We start from the raw sequence: 22,459 nt of genomic DNA, 5'->3' as shown, positions 1-22,459 counted from the left end.
AACAACGAGCCAACGCAGAACGGTGCAGACGTACGCAGTCAGCGTGCCTTCCCCCAAGAACGTTGCTTACACCGACCGCACCGGGGTCTAACTGACCCCAACCGGGGCGGGGATGTAATCGAAGTAAACTAATACCGAAGCGCTTACCTTATCTCTGACAAGTTCCCTAAGCTGCGGCCAACTTTGTGGAACTTTCTAATAAACTATCCCGGGCGGTGAGAGCCCTGCAGGGCGCCACAGGCAGTGTCCCACGGGGCACAGGCACAGCGAACAGATAGCCAGCAGCGCCATTGTAAAGTCATTACTGATGATTATTATTTATTATTGTGTTCCCGGTCTGCGCCGCCCAAGGCTGCGCCCAACGACCAAGGACCAAGTTCGACCGCAAATTTCCAACAATGACATTTATTGTGCAATTTGTGGCCACCGGCGGCGGCGGCGGCGGCGGCGGCGGGAGTGTTTTAAAGCGATAAGCGCAAGCGTAAGAATTTCTCCAAGATTCAACGGTTTCGCACGAAGCGACCCCGTCTGAAGTGGGGTTTATATCTTGCCTCTCGGGAATCAACTCGGGGGTTACAGAACGTCGTAGAAAGAAGTTTAAAAATAGCTAAAAATTATGATCTGTAACTCGAATAGAAAGACTCTTAATAAAATAACTATAAAATGCTTATTTTAATGGAGCCAGCATAAAGTTCTACACTTAGGTTGAATGCACTGCCCAGCGTAAACGAATGAATTGATAAAAAGCCTTCAAGCTTACACGCTTAAGCTCGGAACAAAGGTCGGTCGGTTACTTAAGGTTGGTTTGAAACCTTTTCTGCTTGACTGATCGGAGAAAAATTAAACTAAAGGGTGTGCCTGTCAAACATTGGTCAACTTCAATTTGACGCATTATTTTTCATAGTGCATCAAAAAATCTTTTACACCTCTCATTTTAAAGATTTGTGTGTGTAGTATCATACATATTATTCGATTTTGACATTTGCCCTTCAGTTGTGGAAATGCCGTCGAAACAAGAGGAGCATCGTTTCAAAGCTTTGCACCGTCAGCGCGAAAATGCAAATTACTCGCGCGCCAAGTTAGCGAAATTGTTGAACGTGGCAAAATTAACGGTCACCAATGTATTAAAAATATTCGGAGAACGTTTAACGACAGTCAAAAAGACTGGATCAGGTGGAATTCGGAACCAGGAGACCTCGAAAACGACGAAATGAGTGATCAGTTGCTTCAAGCGGAATCCCAAACTCTCCGTCCGAGATGTCGCAAGCAAACTGAAAGTATCGTCTACAACCGTGCATCGAAGAAACGAGCTGGTGTAGCGTTCTACAAGAAAGTAGTGACTCCAAATCGTGACGACAACCAACACATGTCGGCCAGAAAACGATCGCGGAATCTGTGCATAAAGATGATCACGAAATTGTCTGCGTAGTGCAGGATGATGAAACCTACGTCTAGGCAAAACTTAAACAGCTTCCTGGACAGGAGTACTATACGGCAACTGAAAGAGGAAGGTAGAAGAGATTTGCAGGAACATAAAGCTGTCGAAATTCGCAAAGAAATATCTCGTACGGCAGGCTATCTGATCCCTTGGTTTAAAGAGTCACATTTAAATCGCGATCGGGACCATCAACCAGGAAATTTATGTCCGAGAGTCTCTAAATAAACTTCTGTTGCCTTTCTTAAAAAAGTACAAGGGTTCTTTTCTATTTTAGCTGGATTTAGCATCTTGGAATTACCGAAAAAAGGCCATGGAGTGGTATGCTGCAAACAACGTCCAGGTGGTGCCCAAAGACATGAACCCCGCCAACACGTCAGAACTCCGCTCAATCGAAAAATATTGGGCCATCGTCGAACGAAACTTCAAAAAGACTCTTAAAACAGTTGTCAGTGAGATGGAACTTAAAAAAAAAACTGACGTTCTGCAGCAAAGAAAGCGATCAAGAAAACGGTACAAGAGTTGATGAAAGGAGTAAAATGAAAAGACCGGCAATTCGCATTCCTTAAAACAAAGAACTGAATGATATTTTTTTTACATAATATGTAAAAAAAAAAAAAAATGAGCTTTCAAAAGAAATATTGTTTGTTTTTTTAATAAATTTTTTGACTGATTTACAATTTTTTTTGTTTGACCAATTTTTGACAGGTACACCCTTTAAAACACATACTTAATGTCTATAAATTCAAGTAAAATGAACATTTCATTACAACCCACCATCGGTGAACAGGCTCGGCCGGGCTGCATAAATCCCGCCCTGATTGCAATCGTGTCCGGCTTCGTTACCATAACTTCCGCCATTTTTTATCACTTTTCTACACCTGGCCCCTGGCAATCGGGCGAGCGCGTCACGTATGTAATGCACGTAATTGGAAAGCTTTCGACAAAGGTGCGTGAGCTGTTCCGTTTGCGGAATTAGTATCCAGGGCCCGATGGCTGTACAACAATGGATGGCTCCGACTACCACCGGACGGATGCACCATTTGCAACCACAACACGTGCCTTCTATGTTTTTCCACGTCCGCAAGCACTGAAGGCAGATTTTGTTCCTTTTTTTTGTTGCCGTTGGTGAAAAGCTAGGCGTACTATCCTGCCCCATTCGATGTAGCATAGCGTAGCATACGCCGAACGAGGTGCTTGACAACGGAAAACCGATTCCTCAACTCGATTCATAAACAAACAGCGACGGGCGTCGACATCGCAGAGCACGCTACCGGGAATGAGTGCCCCTTGATCCTGGCAACTCCTCTTCCTGCTCGAAGTCAATCGGTGTCAACCATCGCGGCGCTGGGATGTGCCATGGCTTCGCCACCGCACGGCTCATTACTTTTAATTGTCAATTATCTCTCGATCCTTCTTTTCCACACGTTCCACATCTCGTCGCCGTTTTCCTGTTTGATCCTTGCCGTTAGATTACGGATTTCCATTACAATAAACTCGCGTGTTATGGTAGCCTTCCACGGTGATGGACGCGATGCACATGCTGGGACTGCTGATGCTCCCGCAACTCGGTGCCACAGGTTTGTCCGTCCGTTGAGCGTTAGGTCACGGAAAGGGTATTAATGTGTGCCAGCACCCAGTTCCCTTGACCTCGCACAACAACGGCTGTGCCGGTTATGTTTGCTTGATGTGGTTCCGTTGTTTGATGGAAGCATAACCGTATCCATAACCATTCGCCAACGGTGCCCATGAGTGGGGACAAAATGTGGCAAAGTATCGACAAATGAGAGATTTTCGCTATACACGGTTGGTTGTTAAAATTTGCACTAAATCACACACATTTCTAGCACAACAGCGAGAGCACCCGGAACACGCGCTCGCTGTCACGATTTCCCCCCGAGGCGAGGTTGACTTAGCCTTGTCCCGTTCTTATCACGGGATTAAAACGATCCACGAATCCTAGTCCCCCGGGCACGTATCAAAAGTTTCCTGGTGCACGTTTCGAGTGTCAACGTTTCGGAAATTCAAGGACGAAAGATACAAGGTTTCAGCCTTTTCGGTGTGCGTTTCGTGACAAAAATCTACTCCCTGCTGCCACACGCTCGCCTGGAAGAAGCTTCCAATTTCTAGCGACAAAATTACCAGCCAAGCTAACCAAACCAGTGAATTTACTGTTCGCACATACATAACATAACTGCCCGGTTAGTTACAAACGTTCAACACATTTCCCGCGCTCATTGCAATCCAATTCCAAACACCAGCCCAGCCCAGGAATTGCTCCTGCCCCGCTCTAGCTTCCGGTGGTCCGGGTTGCCGTGCTCGTGCTGCTTTATTGTGCTCCGTTTATCGGCCCGAAGACCACAAGGGCGATCGGATTCAAACCGTTTCCAACAGGGTTGGTGCGCACGGCCATAAAAATCGCTCGCCAACTATGGGTTAAATATCATTATGGGCCGTTTGGGGTTGCCATTACGTGGGACGCTGGCCACGATAACCATATATTAGAACACCTACCAACGCCGGGTCGAGCCGAGCCGGGTCGGGCTAGTGTGCCGAAAGTGCTTCTCGATCGGGATCGTGCGTGAAAAAATGCCAACAACAAGTGTTTCCTACGTACGTGTTACATGCCGGTGCCGGGGCCGGAACCGGCACAACATAAAGAACATCCAAAGGGTCCGAAGGGCACAAAAACGGGGAAAATCCTTTTTTCACACTTTGGGTCGCTTCGTCAGTTTCCTTCCGATCCCGCATGAACCGAGCATGAACATTAATATGCCCGAAACCGTAGAAACACTCATGAATAAACATCCTGTTTTTTTGCAATTTTACGTAAAATCCTTCACAGCATAGATATTTCCTGTTTCACTTGCACTCTGCCTGCGAACTGTGAACTGAAAGTACATGCCCATTACGAATTTCATCGTAATGTGCCCGATTCGATTCGAGCAATAATCAATTAACGGCACGTGTTACACACGGCATTACCGTCACCAGGGCACGTAATAAATCATCGAAAGAACACGCACGCATGACACGAAGATTTATGTGACCGGCGGCCCAATAAACCGGCGGCGCTCCAGAAATATGTCAATATGCCTTATGCAACGAAGTGTTGTTTCGCGCCAAGGAATGCTAACGACCGTAGGCAGGCAGGCAGCATAAAAAAAGAATTCCTTGAAGATAAAGATAGACCCCTAACGCATCACAGATGCGGAGGCAGATGTGGGCGAAAGAACTGCCGCCCTTTCTCGATGTGCTTTTCCGAGCTTTGCCTACGCATTGAAATTGAAGCCACTCTCCTTTTGAAAGCTCTACCTAGCTCTCGCGGCGGGTGATAAAATCGAAACCGGCGCACCGATATAAATTGTGACCGTCGACATCTAAAATTGCCCCCCCCCCCTCCCCCTCTCTCTGGGGCCCGGCTCCTGACATCCCTAATCCCATTGCGTCCGCGTTTAAAACCTCATAAAACCACACACCACGCGGTGGCTCGGTATATCCGAAATTGGATTTTAATTTGCTCCCTTTACGAGAGCCAGATAAACAGATGACTTCGGTTTCGGGTCCGAGGTACAGCTAAAAAAAACGTGCTGGCGGGTCCAACCAACTCGGCACTCGAGGAGGTGTCCTTCCGCCATAAATTCAATCATGTAAATTGTTGACTCTCCCTTTAGGCGGCAGGTGGTTTATCGCCGTTTTGAGTGTCGTTTTTCAGCCCGCGCAAGGTCCCTATCGAGTGCGTGTGCGACGCCCGGACGAAACCGGGTCCCGCCGAGCCGAGATAACTTTGGGTAATTTGTGATTGCCCGGTGACCGTCGACGCTCGCAACAACCAGCGAATAATTTAATGATTTATTTAAACTTGGGCCTGGTTTACCTGTTTCTGTAGCCACTAACCTCCGTGTGCCCTGGGGGGCACTTAATTCTGGGACCTTTATTTCTCACGCACAGCAGAAAAGCGAAAGAGACATTAAACTTTTGCTCGAAAAAAAAGCTTTCGCTTTAAAATCGAGCATCACAAAGCTGCAATCTGTTCCGGCTGAGGCGCCGAGGGGAGACGTTAATGAGTCTGTTTCGCGGTACACTATTTAGAAACACGCATCAATTATGCGCCCTGTTTGGCCATTTGTTTCGAATTACATTATTTAACTCACCGTACGCGCGAGCATAATGGGGATGTTCAATGGAAATCAATTAATGCGGCCCGAAACAAAGAACCAACCACCCGCTTTTTACGGGCTTCATAAAAAGTAATATAACTGCGCACATTATCTCGCATAAAACATCCCTTTTTGGGGGGCCGCGGAATACGCTTTTGTACCCCACAAATAGCCCGGGGCTATTTGTTTTCCAATTTCAATGTGCCGCTAATTGAAATGCATATGATTTTCGCCCCCCTCGGGCAACCCAGAGGGCAGTGCCTGGGAGTTCTCTTCAATTCATCAAAGGATCATTTATTTTCTCACCAAATTTATGTATAGTTCCAGCCCGCACGCCCATAAAAAGGATCAATAAATCACCCGCGTCATTGTGAGCAAAGTTATGGGCCTCCCATTAACGTCGCATTTGCTTGCGAACGATGCTTTTGTTATCTATCAAATATTTGTTAGTAATAAAAAGAAATCTCAATATGCTACATTCTCACTTGCTGTTCATAATTCATAACAAAAATATTGTGGTACAGTGCTTCAGAAGTTAAGCGTTACGCCTGCGAATGATGAAACTGCGATGATAAAAGCCGTGCAACAAATCATTTAAAATGGCAGGAACAAAATGGCAACCTATCGGGCGACTTTTTTCTCCTTTTTCGTGACCTTCCGTGAAAATCCAACGAGCAAAGGGCTCGCTCTAACGGCCAAATCTATGCTAATAAATCGAACGAATGATTTACTTCGGCAATAAATAGGATAAAGCGAAGCGATCTGATCCACCCTCCAGGCACCACGAGTCACAACACTTCGTTTCACAATCGAGACGCCGTTGTTGGGAGACAAAAAGCGACGTTTTGGGCCGGCAAGCCATCAAGATTTGCATTATGATTAAAAAAGCGAACGGAGCGAAGAGGGCGACCGAAAGCTCGACCTGCACGAACAGCAAATGGAGAGAAAAATCGCGTCCGAGCGTTACCAGCAATCATAAAATTCCATTTCATACCACCCACCGGCGGGATGGCGATTATGATTGGTCGTCGAACAATTTGTAGCGCTTTGTTAGCTCCCCCGCCTTGGATTGGCCTAAACAACTAAACCCAGGCCGGGCGCATTAAGCCATCAAACTGAGCGATCGATATTTTTCCAATCAATATCGACCACAGTGATCGCCGATGGCTAATCGGGAAAATGGCAACAGAATCGATCGGTTTCGAAACGTAACACTTTAATTGGGACGTTCCTGTTTACGTTCACTGACGGAGCCTTAAAGTGACAATGGCCGTTCTCGTTATTGATTTTTAATTTTGTCTTATAATCATTTGTTTTACAAATGCGAATTATGGCCACCCCCTGCCCACGGGAATCTGGCAGCAAACACGGATTCGTCTGCCTGCCGGCTCTACGAAGTAAGGAGCGAGCAAAAAATCACACTTTTCTATTGTTACACGTCCGCCCGCCACGGCCCCGGGTTTTCCGGGCTGGTCGCTGCGGCGGTTTTTGACTCTCGATCGTTAATGAGATTTCCTGCCCATCGTGGGCCCCCGGAAAAGGGAACCATCCGGGGAAAAAAGCGCGTTGCCCTTTTGGCGGAAATAATCGTTAATTAAAATTCGCCACTTCTTCGCCTTTGCAGCGTTTAAGTTTCGGCTTGCCAGGACGACGGGACCCTTCGAGGCGGCCGAAGGCGACCTGCTGCGGACGGTGGTGTCGGGGTTGGATAACTTAATTTCCCCAAAATCATCCCCCCGACTACAGTGCCGGATGTGGCGGCCATAGGACCATTAAAGGATGCTCCGTTTTGTTCCGTTCCATTTGGCCATTGCTAGTTTTAGAAACCCACGAGCTCATTTCATATTCAAATAAATACGCCTTTCAAATTCATTTATCCGAAGTGGGCCGGAAAAAAGGACACGCACTGTAGCGGGCCGCAATGTCGGACATAATGACAACAGTATCATCGCATCATCGTTATAGTGAAACTTTCAACCGTTTTTTTCAATCATTGCCGCCATTAATGATCATCAATCTGCTTCGCGGAGACAGGGTTGGTCCCTTCATCGTTCGCCACTGAATGGTATGTCAATCACGGAATCCGTGCCCACAATCCAGATAAGAGGCATCGTTGCCGAATCCCATTACGAAATGGCAACGCAATGTAAACTATTTGCAATCAAACAAATTGCACTGATAAACAACTGTTACGCCCTCAGACAGGCCGAACCAGGAGCGAATGTTATGTGCACGAAGTCGCGTCGAGTGGTGTGAAGCTTTAATGTAACTTCCCAGCAACACAGGAACTCCGGTACAACCAACTCCGGGCGCGCCCGCTTTGCTGTTTGTCCAAAATGTTCAAAACATATGTACACCGTTCGTACGGTACAGAGCAATTATTTTAAAAGCCCCTTCCCACAACCACGTGGCACCGGATGAAAACAAAAACGGATATCATGCAACCGTGAAGTTGAAATGTGTGATGTCAGAAAAACCAAATGCTGGGTCCTCGGTGGGTCCCTCTACAATCCTAGATGTCACCGAGCAAACAGTTCCGAGCACTATCGATTCGAAAAAGTATGCTGTTCTGCAGCTTCAAGAAGTGCACAAGTGCGTAGCAAACGGAGCAAACTCGCTCTCTTTCGGTTGGCTGATCCACAGTCTAAAACCAGCAGGGTCAGGGGCATGGGCGGTTCCCCGGATCTCTGCCCAATTCTTACTGTCCTTCCCGAAGAGAGGGCGCGCGCGCAACTTGTTTGCTTTCAAGTAACGTGACCATCTAATAAAGCTCCATCAGACTTAGAAGTGGGGCCGAGTGGTCTTCTTCAGCGCCGGCGGCACCCGGCTGATTTCTTGCTGACTCAGACGATTGAAGCTGTGTTCCCGCCGGTCGGTGGCCCACTGGAAAACCCGATTCAACTTTGAAGGCAAAATATAATTGTCAGACCATTTTTCTTTCGCCTCCCTTCGCTCGACCGGCCATCCTCGACTCCTTGGTTTGGGTTGCTTGGTTTTTGCTGGCCTTAAGATTAGCAGGTTCAAATTTATCATTGTACCAAAAAGCACCTCACAGCCCCAGGAAACCAGGACCAGGAGGACCGTGCTGGAAGAATTCTTTGCCCCACTCGGTTAACCTATTCTTTGCCCACAGAAGCGGCGGCGGAATCCTGGCACTGCCTGGCTGGAGCCCATTCACGTTATACTCTATTTATGCTGGCGTTGTGTTTGACGACGGGCTGCCGGTACATTTATCACTGTGGATGGATCCAATTTTCGGACCCGGAAGCGCACAGGTCAGCTACAGAGCCCGAGTTGGTGCTGCTGAACGCTCCGGGACAATTTAGAAGATGACAATGAGTTTTTATTCACTCCCGAGTCCGAGTCCACCCCGGCGAGGAGAGTGGCTTGATCGATAGTTACTTTCATTTCTGGCAGCACTGTACGCCAGCCAAGGGTTTCTAGATTATGTTGCTATCTGCTTCCGGAATGCTGAAGCGGGTTTTTCTACTTCCTCTACAAAATTACAATCCATTTGGGCCACAAAAAGATGATAAATTTTCCCGGAGACGCATTTCAATGACCGTTCCCTTCATCAATATTAATCAAATCATCCCGAGTAGATTAAGTATCCATTTCTGCGAAGCATTTTATTTACATCGTTCCTAGCCGCACCAATCTGGTGGCGGTCTCATTTTCATTCGAACCCACCGCGAACGACCCCGGAGCCTTCACGCTAACGCGCAGAACGTCTCGAGCGTAAACTTGGCGCCAACTTTCGCCGAACCAATACTCGCAGGGTAATGAACTCCCAACCGAGTGCTTCACATACTTCGACTTGGAAGTTTACGTAGCCCTAATAAGGATTCGCCGTAGCTCACCGATAACCTTTCGGGTGCATCCTTTTCGGAGCGAAAAGAAAATATTCCTAAGATGCTCGACTCGCCGGCCGAGGCCGAGAAGGGTACGGATTTTGGGGTTTTCTGTTTGCTGTGAAAACATTCGCCCGGGAAAACTTTCCCGGGGCTTGCGTGCCCCAGATCGCAAATCAATCATGGCCACGTGGGCGGCCATGTTGCGATCCTTCAAAAAGTCACGTAACGTACTCACTTTCGATAGCTTTCAACAAGGCTCCCGTTCCGGTGTTGTTGTTCTCCCCGTTCGCCGGGGCTGGCCGGTGGCCAGTTTTTGTTGGTTGGAAAATCTTTCATCTCAATATCTTCCCTTCAACTAGCCTTCAAAGTTTGCTCTCAAAACTTTGAAATTTGGTTGGGGAGAGCTTTTGCCGGTGTCGGTTCCGTTCAACCCCACGCGTCCTTATCCCGGAGATGATTCCGGGAAAATTTTGCTTTTCCATTTTCCTGTCACTTTCTCTCCAAACTTTGCCTAGAGATCATTTTACAGTCAAACTTATCATTTCTCCATCCCACCAGAACCGGTTCTGGCAAGAGCCGCAGAGTTCTGAAGTGTCTCGGCCTGTCCTGTTTGTGGCAGTGGGCCGTTTGGTGATTGTGACGTGCGTCGAATACGATACTTTCGACGCGGGCCAGTTTTGGAAGAAGCTTCCGATTTTGTTTGTTCGGCCGAAGTTCGGAGAAATATTTTGTGACATCCCGCTTGACATTTTCGCTGTGTCAAGCGAAAGGTAAATACAAATTTCATCTGACAGCTTGCGGAACTCGGGCGCGGGTTGCCGTCGAGTAATCCTGACGGGTACTAGCCGGGATTGGGTGCTCAAAAATAGTGATACCCTAATTTTGCGAGAAAACCCCCGGTCCCCCGGGAGGGTCTTCCCGCAGTCAAGTGTCAGAATATAACAAACGAAAATCCCTCAGTTGAGCCCGCCCTTTGTTGGGCGGCTTTTTGCAAACTCAGCCTCAAACGGAAAGAATCACAAGAATCTCGACAGGTTTTCCGCTCGAGAGCGGAGTTTTTCCATCAAATTAAATCAACCGAACGGACGCCCTTGGTCTTGGGAGAACATTAGTCTGCTAAATCGTTTGTTGGTTGAAGTGCGACAGTCTGCGTGCCAAAAACAGCATGTTCATTGCAGTGCGAAGTACTGTTTTTCTTGTATAAGACTTTATAAGGCTGTTTTTTTTTCAATCTTTAAAAAGCTTTCTTATGTACTGGCTTCAATAATGTAATTCTTTCAAGAAATTGTTCATTACTGCCTCACGGTATGTTTGGCGAAGTTCAGTTCATTTTAAAACATTTCAACAGTTATTCAGAAATGCGGTCAAATAATTGAAAAATAATTTCCGAACCGAACGCAATCAAAGAACGATTTAAGAGTTCCGACAAATTGGAGAGGAGCTTTTTTAAAGCACCACAACCTCTTCAACATCCCATCAGAAGTACATTTCCGTTCATGTCGATCGCCGACCACTCGAGCACCTCATGAATCGGTACCACGTCCACCGTTCGCCTGCGTCCGGTCGAGATACGCATCCCCATCGAGAGCAGCTGGAGCGCTGAGGACCGGCTTCTTTCCGTTCACTTCCAACTATCTCTAACGACAAGTATCTGAGCATAATTCAATCATAACAGATCAATACCCGTTCCGGCAAGAAGTGAGAGTTTTTCCCCACTCATCTTTATCGGTACCATCGCGCAGGCAACCGATCGGCCAGCCAGCACACATCCGGCATCGGAAAAAGGACGTGGCAGCAAAAAACGGGGCGAAACCACTTTTCTCTACTGCAGCACATGCTTTCTCTGCAGCCTTTTCTTATAACAACAGTGCGCTCTTGTTGATGAGCTGAATATTTATACTCATAACAAGTCGTGCACGCCACGGTGGACATTTCTGCATCGGTGGTTATTTTTACGTACCCGGCCCTTTTTCTTCACTTTTTGCCATTTTTATTCTACCGCATTTGCCTGCGCCGCATGTTGGTGGAAAGGAAAAAAAACCGACCGCCCAGCTGGGTGGAGCAAAGGGTGCCGAGTCGGTGTTAGCATAGAAACCGAGAGCCTCGCCCGTTTCGGTCTCGATGGCGCTCGGCAGATGGAAGATATGCTTCGGTTGAAAAAATGTGCAGTGCAAGCAATTTTCATAACTTCTCTTCCTTTGGCTTTAGCGGGCACAAGTCGCAAGCTGCCCGATGGAGCCACCAACCGAGTGCTCGTGATTATTATCGTCATCATCATCATCATCATCACAGCGCCACAGTACCATAAAGAATATCATGCGGACTATTATCGTGTGTAAGAAAAACCTCGGACCCGACCCGGCGGGAAAAAAGGGCCCACACCGGGTTCACCCGAAATCTCGCCACTCGCCATCCGGCCCCGTTGCCGTTGCTGACTTGATCGTCGAAACTTCCGAAGCCGCCGAAGAACGACGGCACTCGACGGTCACACACCGTAGCGGGTCGAACGTCGACCCCCCCAAAAAAAGGCTTCGTACCAAGTGAGACGATGACGACGATGAATGTTGTTGCAAAAACGCATCCATGCAATTCAAATGCAGCTCGCCCAACCACCACCGTGCGACCGTGAGGCGGAGGGGAGCAAAAAAACCGGCCCAACCTCCGGCAGGACCTCGCTCTGGTCGTCGTCTGCAGTTGAAATGAAACACTCCATCGAAGCTTAGCGCGAAGAAGTTCATTTGGAAGTTCATAAGGCTGGCTGGCTGTGCGGGATTAAATGGCGTTTCCGCTTCCGAGCGATAAAAGCAACGGCGTCTTAATGGGTTGAAGGATGTTGATGAAAGTTCAGACGACGACGAATAAATGGCGCCGTGCGGGCTGCTGAACATTCCCAAGGCTCGGGCGTGCGTTTAAGATCGCCAAAGTTGAGATCATAAATTCACTTCGTTTTTTTGTCGCCAGCAGTCCGGATTCCGTGAACACTGAATTCGATTTCACTTAAATACCAACGCCACATTCATACCCTCGAAACCGGAAACGAAGCGAACGACAACGTGCCATCAGTAATCAGGAAGTAACGTTCAACATTATTGGCTACTATCGCTCCGACAGCAGCACCGCAGGGATTGATTGTCCTATCATGGCGCAACCCGGAAATCCCTCCCCGGAGACGGTCGTCGTCGTCGTCGTGGTCTGCGACAGCTGGCCGAGGAACGAGGAAGCGCTGACGAGGCGGGCGCGAAATTATGCTGACATAATTTGCAAAACTTGCAAAACGTACGCAAAACGGCTGTCGAACCGAATGACAAACCCACGGTCGGGACGGGCCGATTCGCGGAACCGTGCGACAGGAGGCGGATTTACATAAATGTTAATCGTGCCCCCAGCAGGGTGTGTCCGCACGTTGTACACCGGAAACGCACACACACAACACATTGGATTTCAGTTAACCACCCGGCAAACGCTAATAATATGTATATTATGCTTTGATTTTGAGAACTCCGCGATGCGACTGGGAGGCCTTGTTCGAAGCCGAACAGGCAGCATCTGTTTGTCCTGGGCCGGAAGTCGTGCAGTGGCCACAGACGAACATACAGCGATCGTGCTACAATCGTCTCGCCCAAGATTATGTTGTCCTGTGCTGTGTGTGTGTGTGTGGGCTGGAGACGGTTCTAAATTATACCCGCTTTGCACATTAGGGGCGCCCGAAACGATTATCTCGACTCTTCAAGATGCCCGAAGCATCTGGTTTACTGGTCACGTAACTAGCTTATAGAACACGTTTCACTCAATCGAAAACTCATCAATTGGTGATACCAGGACTAATACGTAATAAACTCCGCCATCGACCGTGACAACCAATCAAGTACGAAACGTTTTATTGAATGGCTTCAATCACTCCGGTAAAGTGTCCGGGTCCGGGAAATCGATAGCCAGCATAATGCTGGTTCTGGTATTTATGAGAATGCTTTAATAAAGGACTAAAATCCAATCCAATCATTGCTTCCTTTTTTTCTGTAGAACATTTCTCCCCTCTCAATAGGAAAAGTGGAAACAAAGGAACGAAAAACAAATTAAACGCTGAATTCAAACAGGCGAATGGCACCTTCAGCGTTCGCGCACGTCGAGCAAATGTTTACCTACCTTCGCGCCTCGGCTTGAAGGGTTGAGCTATGGAATTTGAAGCTTTCATTAATTGCAAAGCTTGGCCGGGGATGCACGAGGATGCATTCCGGGCGTGCTACCGGGTGCATCTGATTGCACCGCTTGTTGTTGATTGCACGCCGTCGCTGCTGCCGGTGGTGGTGTTGCTGCTGCGGCCGCCACTGGGAGCAAGGGATAATGGCTTTCACGAACCCTTCCCGTATTAATGATGTTGACTCGACGAGCTCCGTGGAGCTTGTGAGCGAAAAATTAATTATTTATGTTTATGCGAACGTTTTTCGCTTCCGAACACGCCCGGCCCTGTCTTTGGGACATCAGACAGCCAAAACCGCAACCGACCGGCAACCGGTGCTTTAAAATAGATGATGGCCACAAAAGCGTACAACGCACGCCGGTGGACCCACTGATTGAATAATTAACTTCATTTTACAACCCACAAAAGTGGCGCTGCCGGTTTAACCGTAAAAAGATCAGTAGCCGCCGCCGCCGCCGTCAGCTTTATAATCGATTTTAAAACAATGGCGAGTTTTCGTATGCAGTTTTTAATTCGTTTAAAATTTTGCTCCCCATAATAACTGGGCTCCGGGAATTACATTGCGTCCGTTCCATGAGCTCTCAGAACTGTATGCTTCTGCCAACAACATGAAAGCGACCGCATTGGGCGCCAACATCATCAAACGGAACCATGGTGATGGAATTAACTTTACAACCTCTCTCCGGATTGGAAATAGGCTTATCACTTTCTCCTACTGGGAATTATTCGATAGTGGATCGAGAACCACAATGCGATGCGATTCAACAATCCACTTTACGTCACCCGATATGGGCGTATGTTCATGCGACCTTTCAGGCCCAACGTATCAAAGCTTTCAACGGGGCAGGCTTTGAAAATGTTTAATCCACACCATCGTGTTCAACATGGCCGGGTGATTTTGTGCAGTGCGTTAAACTGTTACCATGCGCATCATTACGCAATTTGTAAACGGTTCGAATGATACACGGCAGCAGCGACAAAAACGCGGGCCCACAATAAATTGAAACACATTCATAATTCAACATAAGCTGTGCTGAAATATCCCTTCCTCTCACAGTTACACACACATAAATTATTACCTTGAAATACTCGGAACACCTCGGGATGCTGGTATTCGGGTAAACTAATTACTATCGAGTTCGGTAGCCCAGTCCCTTGCCGTGCCAGAGTTGAAGTACTGACAGATAACAAAATGTAAATTACTTCCAAAGTTCCAAGTACCATGAGTGCCACAAGCTGCCTATAATTCGCGATGGCCAATGGCAATGGCCAACCAATACTACCCGTAGCTGGGGACGGCACCGGTGGCTTCCCACACTTCCGGAAGGCTCATCTCATGCACAATATGTCCGCCAGTCGGGCGCAAAAAGTGGCACTTATTCCAATCGTTGCGTACCGACGAACTAATTGCTCTTTTTCCGGGTCCTGTTCTATTACACTAAATTCAATTAAAGCTTATCCTGGTTCCATTTCCGACAGGACGGCTGCCCGGTTTCTCCGGTATTGCTGCGCGCGATTCAACAGCTCGTCTTAACTTTCTCGTCTGCCGTCGACAGGGAACAGCGGCGGTTTCGTCCGAGCGGCCGACCTGCGGCTAGAATTCGCTTCTTCATTTGCACGCTCGACCACAGCGGGCGCGATTCCTCGAGCGCCACGAACGTACCTGTCAAACGCAACGCCTTCGCAACACTGCTTGCTTCAACGCCTGCCATGTTGCCGATGGGAGAAAGCGAACCGACCGCCCAGGATCCAAACCACAACGCCAGGAGTCACCACTGGGGCGCCCTTTTTTCTACTATTTTTGTTTTCAGTTTGTTCCTTCGACCGATCATAACGATGTTCCGTTCAACCGTCCCGCTAATCCTGACCTACGGCGGCAAACCGGCCAGTTGCCCGGCTTATTTAGTCAAACGGCGACGGGCACGAAGAATGATGCACGAGTAGCGGAGGGAGGAGAACCTTTCTCGCGACTCGGTCTGACACCCGCCCGCCTAAAACCGGTTCCGGTTCACGATCTGCTTCCGGCGACGGCTACACAGGAGAAAACAGCGAGAAAAAAACACAAGAACACGGATAAGGAAACGGAGACGACGACGACGCGCCCGGCAGTCGTTCTCGCGTTTTGCTCACGATAAAGTGTGTGTAAGTGCTGCGATGGATGCCGGATCGTGGGACCGGACGCGTGGACCAGGAAGCGGTATAAAACTTCTTCTCACACAGCCACGTTGCGCGTCCGCCAGCCCGAACATCTTCATATATCCAAATGGGGGCCGATGATCTAATGTCCGGCCGGCGGAACGAAACCGACGCCGGCTAAAAGCAAGTGAAAATGGCACTCTAACCTCCGTTGGGCCATAAAATGGGCGGCATTACGCAAGAGCGTATAAAAAGTGTATTCCGATGGATGAGATAAGTAAAATAAATGTTTCACTGACTCACAATTGAAATGGAGAATGCTGAAGCGTGAATGGTTTGGACAGGGCGGCCATTACACTGGATAGCAAGCCGCCTGATATAGCACCGCCATTTTCCATTTCAACACTCCGGATGGTGGATGGTGGTGCACAGGAAGAACCCGGCCAGTAATTTGTTTTAATAATGGCATTTATGGTGCTGCGTTGTGCCCGAAAGTTACGATATTTTGTCTACAACACGCGTACTAGAGGACGATGTGATTCAATTCCTTAACCTCGCCGGGTCACTACGTCGGCCCGGAAACAGCAAACCTTTGGCAAGTCGTTTTACATCTCGATAAATTCGGCACCGGCCAGTATGACACTGTATCGTAACCGTATCTAAACTGCCTCTGTTTACTGTCCGGGCATCCGGTGCGAGTCCTTGGTCAACTTGTTGAAAAGTGTCCCTGGTCCAGACAACGCGACTGGCGCAGTCATGGCCACCAGACGCTGAGCTCAGCTTCTTCGTGCATCGGTTTCTGGCACGTTTGCTGGCACTTCTGCGTTCGTCTGGCGGTGAAGAAAATTGAATGGAAACTTCAACGCCAGCGCCAACCATTGCCACTCTGTCCCCCCGTGTGCTGCTCAACAAACACCGCTTCATCCATTTGGTACACCGGCTTCAGTTCGCTCTCCGTAGGTCCTCCGCAGCCGGGATTCCCCCGAGCGGCACACAATCGAATCGATCACGGGTCACAGTGCTGGTACCGATCGGAGCCAGCCAAACTAGATATGGACCGACATGTGAAAGGGAGGAAAAACAGGACATGCTTCAGCTCGCCGGACCCCATTGCCTTGGGGAAAATTCCCACATTCGCGCCGGTAAGCGAAAGCATGTGAGCAGGCAAAAAGGGGAAAACTTACATTTTTCAGCAACCATTACACTCGATACAAACCTCTTTTTTTTTGCCCTCGTATCGAACCGCCGAACCGCCCGGTGCGATGTGTTTCCGGGACGGAAATGGAATATCTCACCAACCCGACTGCCGTGCCCGGGGAAACAACGACTGTCAACGACGGCACAGTGGCCAGTAGCCGGCTAGCGAGGGCTAGCAGAAAATCGAATGAAATACGGAACGGAAATAAATATCTATTTGCAACGGGTCCCTCGGGTGCTGTCTGTTGACTGCCACTACAAAACTAGATTGGCCACTAGACACCGGGGCGTTGCTTACATTGCAGTAGCCGGCGCCAGGTAAGGACACCATTAAAACCAGTGGCGTTCGGTGGCAAGAAAGAACAGAACATTAGTGTCGCAATTGCTGCTGTACTTACCAAACGGGCCGCCTCCAATTGAATGATGGGTGAATCCTTCCGCATAATCTGATGTTTATGATACGTGGGGTTCGATTTGATTTGCTGTTAACTGTGCCTTAAAATTGTCCAGAAAGCAGCATCACAATAAGGTGATAGCGATAAGCAAAAGTTCGTTCAAACTAGAAACATTATCTGGTCGGCACGGAATTAATCCACCCGAAACGTCATGAACGGTCTCGGCATCGCTTTCTACTTTTCGGAGATTTTAATCACCTTTAAACTCGGCCAGTCACAAGTCTCAAGCTTTGGGAAATATTTTGTTATTAAATATTCCGATGATTTTATCATGGCATCTCCGCTACCATCCGCTGTCTACAACCAACCAACCGCAACCCCGATGCGGACAATGACATTAAAAAAGGCTCACTTCTCATCGCACTTTACAGCTTAGAAGTCAGACAATGCTCCGGCGATAATGAAGACGGTACTGGGCGCGATAGCAAAGTGCGGATTAAAAGGTGCACCGTCCCTTATCTTGCAACCTGCCGCAGGAGACGAAGCCGTCTGGACAGCGTGATAAAATGAAAGTAGGTAAACATGAGGCAGAAGAAACTGACCACCCTATGGCAGACCGTTGTGTTTTTCTATCGCTAAGGAAAATCTGTAGAAAAAAAATAATTAATCAGTCTTGACTTTCGTTCAACCATCCGTCCGCAGCTTCCAGTTGTCGCTGGTGCTAAGGGACGATAAGTTTTCTCCTGTCCATCCGATCTACGAGCTCCACGATCTCTCTTCTTCCAATGGACTATGGAACGCTAGTGTCAAAAATCTCATCTTATCGAAGGCCCGATTCAATGCAACCAAAAAGTGTCCTCCTTTCGATGGTCAGCAGGTTAGAACTACGATGTGACGTCCGGTAAGAAAACAAGCAATCACTCAATAAAAACGCCACTTACACCAAACACAACCCGAGAAGTAGCTAGGCACAGACCGGTTCCTTATCAAAGTTTCAACCGAGGTGACCGATTAAAGAGCAGTTCACTGGTTGACAGATCAAAGCCACAGGGAAGATTATTTAAATTGTTCCCAGCTCTTCCAGCGTGCTGCCGACCGTGCCCATGCGCAGTACAACTCTTGCCTTTGCTTAGTGCCGATCGCGACACAACAACCCCGAACGTGACGTTAATCGGACCAGAAGCCGGATGGACCCGAGCTCGGAACCCCCGTACGGTAACGTTTCCGTGCTGCCGTGCGTGAACACTGACGGTGTTTCGAAGGAAATTGATCGAATTGTCGCATCCGGGCCACGGGAGCACCCGCTCCACGTGCTCGATCTGGACAATGTGGTCCGCAAGCACGTCAACTGGCTGCGTAAGATGCCACGCGTGACCCCGTTCTACGCCGTCAAGTGTAACGACGATCCGGCCATCCTCGCTACACTGGCGCGGCTTGGGACCGGCTTCGATTGTGCCTCGGAAACCGAGATACGCACCATCCTGGAGCTGGGCGTCAGCCCCGAACGGATCCTGTTCGCCCATCCGATCAAATCGCTTCCATCACTGGCGTTCGCCCGATCGCACGGCATCCGCCGCATGACGTTCGACAACGGGCCGGAACTGGAGAAGGTAGCCCGAGAGTATCCCGAGGCGCAGCTGATTCTACGCATCCGCCATGACGCGGACCGCGTGTTGATAGCGCTGGGCAAGAAGTTCGGCTGCGATGCCCGAGGTGACGGCCGGGAACTGTTGGCCCGTGCCACCCAGCTCGGGATGACGGTGATCGGAGTGAGCTTCCACGTCGGGTGCGGCAGTCTGGATGCCGACTGTTTCTACCGTGCCATCGAGTCCACCCGGACCCTGTTCGACTACGCTGGGTCCAAGCTGGGTCTTCGGTTACACCTTCTGGACATCGGTGGAGGGTTTCCGGGTGACACCAACAAACCGATCGATCTGTACGCCGAAGCGGTCCAGAGTGCTTTACAGAACTTCTTTCCCAACGACGAGGAGGTCAATGTAATTGCGGAACCCGGCCGCTACTATGTCGGTTCCGCCGTAACGCTGCTAACTACGGTCCAGGGCAAGAAGGTGATCCGCAGTGGGTCTTCGTGTGACGGTGGTGGTGGAATCGAGCAAATTATGTACTACATCAATGACGGAGTGTTTGGAACGCTGTTCGATTGGGTGAGCTTGCGGGCGATAAACGATTTGGCTCGGGCGCTGCCCGTGATACGGAACGAGCGCCGACAGGAACGCACCTACCGGACCACCATCTGGGGACCGACGTGCGACTCGACCGACATCGTGTGCGAGGACGTCCCGTTTCCCGAGCACCAGATCGGAGACTACATTCTGTTCGAGAACCTAGGTGCCTACGGTATGACATTTGCCACCAACTTCAACGGTTTCCCGAAGCCCACCGTCCAGGTCTACGTCACCGAGCACACTTGGTAAGGGCGGGAATTTGCATCCAAGGCTGTGTGTATATTGTTGCCCAGTGTAGTGTGCATTCATTTCCATTTCATTCTCAAGACTGGCGAGAATGGCCCGTTCACGGCGGGGTCGTAAAAGAAACCTAATTTAATCAACCGTCTGATTGAATCTTGTCTTATCTGCTCCGGCTCCCTGCAGGAAGATGCTCCACGAGATCAGTGACACAAATTGGAAGCAAAAAACGCTCACTTTCTTCGACCAGCGGACCACTAGCGACGGCCCGACTAGCGATGGTGTCTAGTGTTGTGCAGTTTTTTTAATGCCAAATAAAAGTTCCACTCCACAGCGCCAGGGAACCCAATCCTCTCAAGGGAGGCGGTTTGAAAACTAACAACCTCTGCTGAGTGTGTTCCACCACCAACTGTCTGTATCGGTCCAGTAAGTTTGAGGTTAAAGTACTTCCGTGCCCGGCCGAAGTACCGAGCTTGGTCCCACTAGGTCCCCGGGCCGGTCCTGTCTGCCGAAGGACGACGGTTTGAATTTACTTTCAAGGGTTCTGCCTTTGGCCCTTTCTTTTTTATCGGGCCACTCACGACGCGCGCTCCGTACAATTGGTGTTGGCCCCGTGCAACATAAAATCAGACCTCCGGCGGGCGGCACTTGAAGGCTTGAGGTTTTCACCTAGGTTCACGGGATAAAGATGATCCACTTTTATTACCCTGCGGGCGCAATAATGCAGCGGCGACGCTGTTGACGGTAAAATAAATTAGATTTGATGAAAATTTTCCCGGAGCGGCCACGGCGGTTACGGCCACGGCGCGGGTTGTTTTGCAGGAACAGGAAACCCCGCCAGCCCCGCCTGGAACATCAAAATCTGATACCGGGCCCGGCAGCAACTCCACCGGCAACCGGTTGCACTTCTTCGCAGTCACGTCAGGTTCAGTTACGCCGTTACGGGATGGTTGCGCTGAACCGTACCACTTCCGGCTACCGTTCCGCCGGAAGAGTTTCCTTTAAGGATTCACACCGGCCAACCGACTGTCGGGCGTCTTCGGACTGACTGTGGCGCAGGTGGGCCAACGCTGGCACGGCACTCCCGCGCCGACAGGTCGACCGTAAATCAGCGGGTTCAGTCATAAAATATATGGCAATGCGTCGTCCGTTGGGGAAAATATTTACGAAACGTTTCGGGCCAGCGATGATGCAACGGACGAATACTGATGGAGGTGTCCACGAAAACAACTTCACCAATCCCCGGCCCGGGCCGGCCAGCCAGACCGGAGGCCTTGAAGATGAACTCTAGCAGATTTCGCAACCGTTGGCACGAAACAAATCACGATCCTTTGTGGCGGTAGCTTGCAGAGCTTCGGGCCCCAAACTTTCGAGGCCGTAAATTAAAGGCGCACTCATTAAAGTGCCGGGCACCATCACCACCGCCGGCGCGAGGCGTTTAAAATCGCTCGGAAGCCACACCGCAATCGTAGCTCACCTGCGCCTGCGAATTATCGTCACGCTCGCTAAGATAGGACGGTTCCGGAAGAATCGCGCCACACAGTTTACGGCACACAACTTGACGGAAATTATGTGCTAATTAAACTTGATTCATTTCGCGCCAAGATCGGCAGGCGCAGTTTCGAGCACCGTCACACCTTTCGACGAGCGGGGCACAGCGGGCGAGCTCGAGTCTTGCGTCGGGAAAAGCTCTTGCAATTAGATGACGTTATGTTGTTTGGAGTTTCTTCACCGAGTTTGTGGCAGTGGCTCGCTATTGTTCTAATTGGGCACCGTTACTGGTTAGTGATTGCCCGACACGCAGGTGGCGCAGCTTTTTGGACATAAACTAGTATGAAACTGGTTTATTGCATTGAAATGAAAAAATCTACATATTTTATTCAAAGAGTTTCGCATCGTACAATACGTCGTCAATACATCCGTCCCTTCTCTTCAGAAATTTGTGGAGGCCACGCCATTAGAACGGTTCCTATGTTCAAGTAAACCATTTTTCAAGCCACTTTGTCACATTTTCGTATGAATCGAAGCGCTGCTCAGTCACAATCCGACGGAGAAAGGACTTTCTTTTGTGCCTGGCCAACAGCATTTCACGCGGTGTGGTTTTTCAGGCTTTCCTGCTGTCTTTCGTTCAGTTCAAGTGGAACCCATTTTCCGATCCGCTGGAGCTTTCCCATGGTCTTCAAACGTAGGAAGATGGCTTCTTGAGTCACTTTCAATTGTTCCGCGAGTTAGTGCTGCGTTTGAGTGTCGCCTTCGTCCAAAAGTGTTTGCCGGTCACTGTCATCGAACTTTTCATACGGATTTTCTACGGTCGTCGAAGATTCCGTCTTTTCGGTTCTTCTTTGTCCGTCTCGTCAAAATCGTCGTTTTTAAGTTTTTCAAACCACTCAAAACAACTTTCTCCAAAATTTGCCCACTGTACTCGTAGGCTTTGAAAAGCATTCGATGCGGTTCTTCGAAATCGTCCTTTCCAATCGAAATGTTCAAGGCTCTTCAAACGTTAGTAGCAGAGTAAAACATATTTGATATCAATTTTAAATCTGGTGCTAGATGTCCGAACAAGGTGTTTTTCATACGAACCCATCCAAAGTATTGGGATGAAATTGAAATTGTGGGAACGCCAAAGGTTGGGTGGTATTTTATGCATTTTTTTTCCGC

At 49.1% G+C, this 22,459-nt stretch overlaps 1 protein-coding gene across 1 annotated transcript; it reads left to right on the top strand.

Annotated features, from left to right (window-relative positions):
- Positions 1-18,562: 18,562 nt before the first annotated feature.
- Positions 18,563-20,123, top strand: LOC128278785 (ornithine decarboxylase-like). The gene is made up of 2 exons (XM_053017513.1): positions 18,563-19,806; positions 19,988-20,123. The coding sequence occupies exons 1-2, from the start codon at positions 18,563-18,565 to the stop codon at positions 20,088-20,090; spliced, it is 1,347 nt and encodes a 448-aa protein (XP_052873473.1). The 3' UTR covers positions 20,091-20,123.
- Positions 20,124-22,459: the final 2,336 nt, after the last annotated feature.

The sequence above is a fragment of the Anopheles cruzii genome, chromosome 2 (assembly GCF_943734635.1).
Source record: "Anopheles cruzii chromosome 2, idAnoCruzAS_RS32_06, whole genome shotgun sequence".
Lineage (NCBI taxonomy): Eukaryota > Metazoa > Arthropoda > Insecta > Diptera > Culicidae > Anopheles > Anopheles cruzii.
This window is presented reverse-complemented; position numbering and strand designations above follow the sequence as displayed.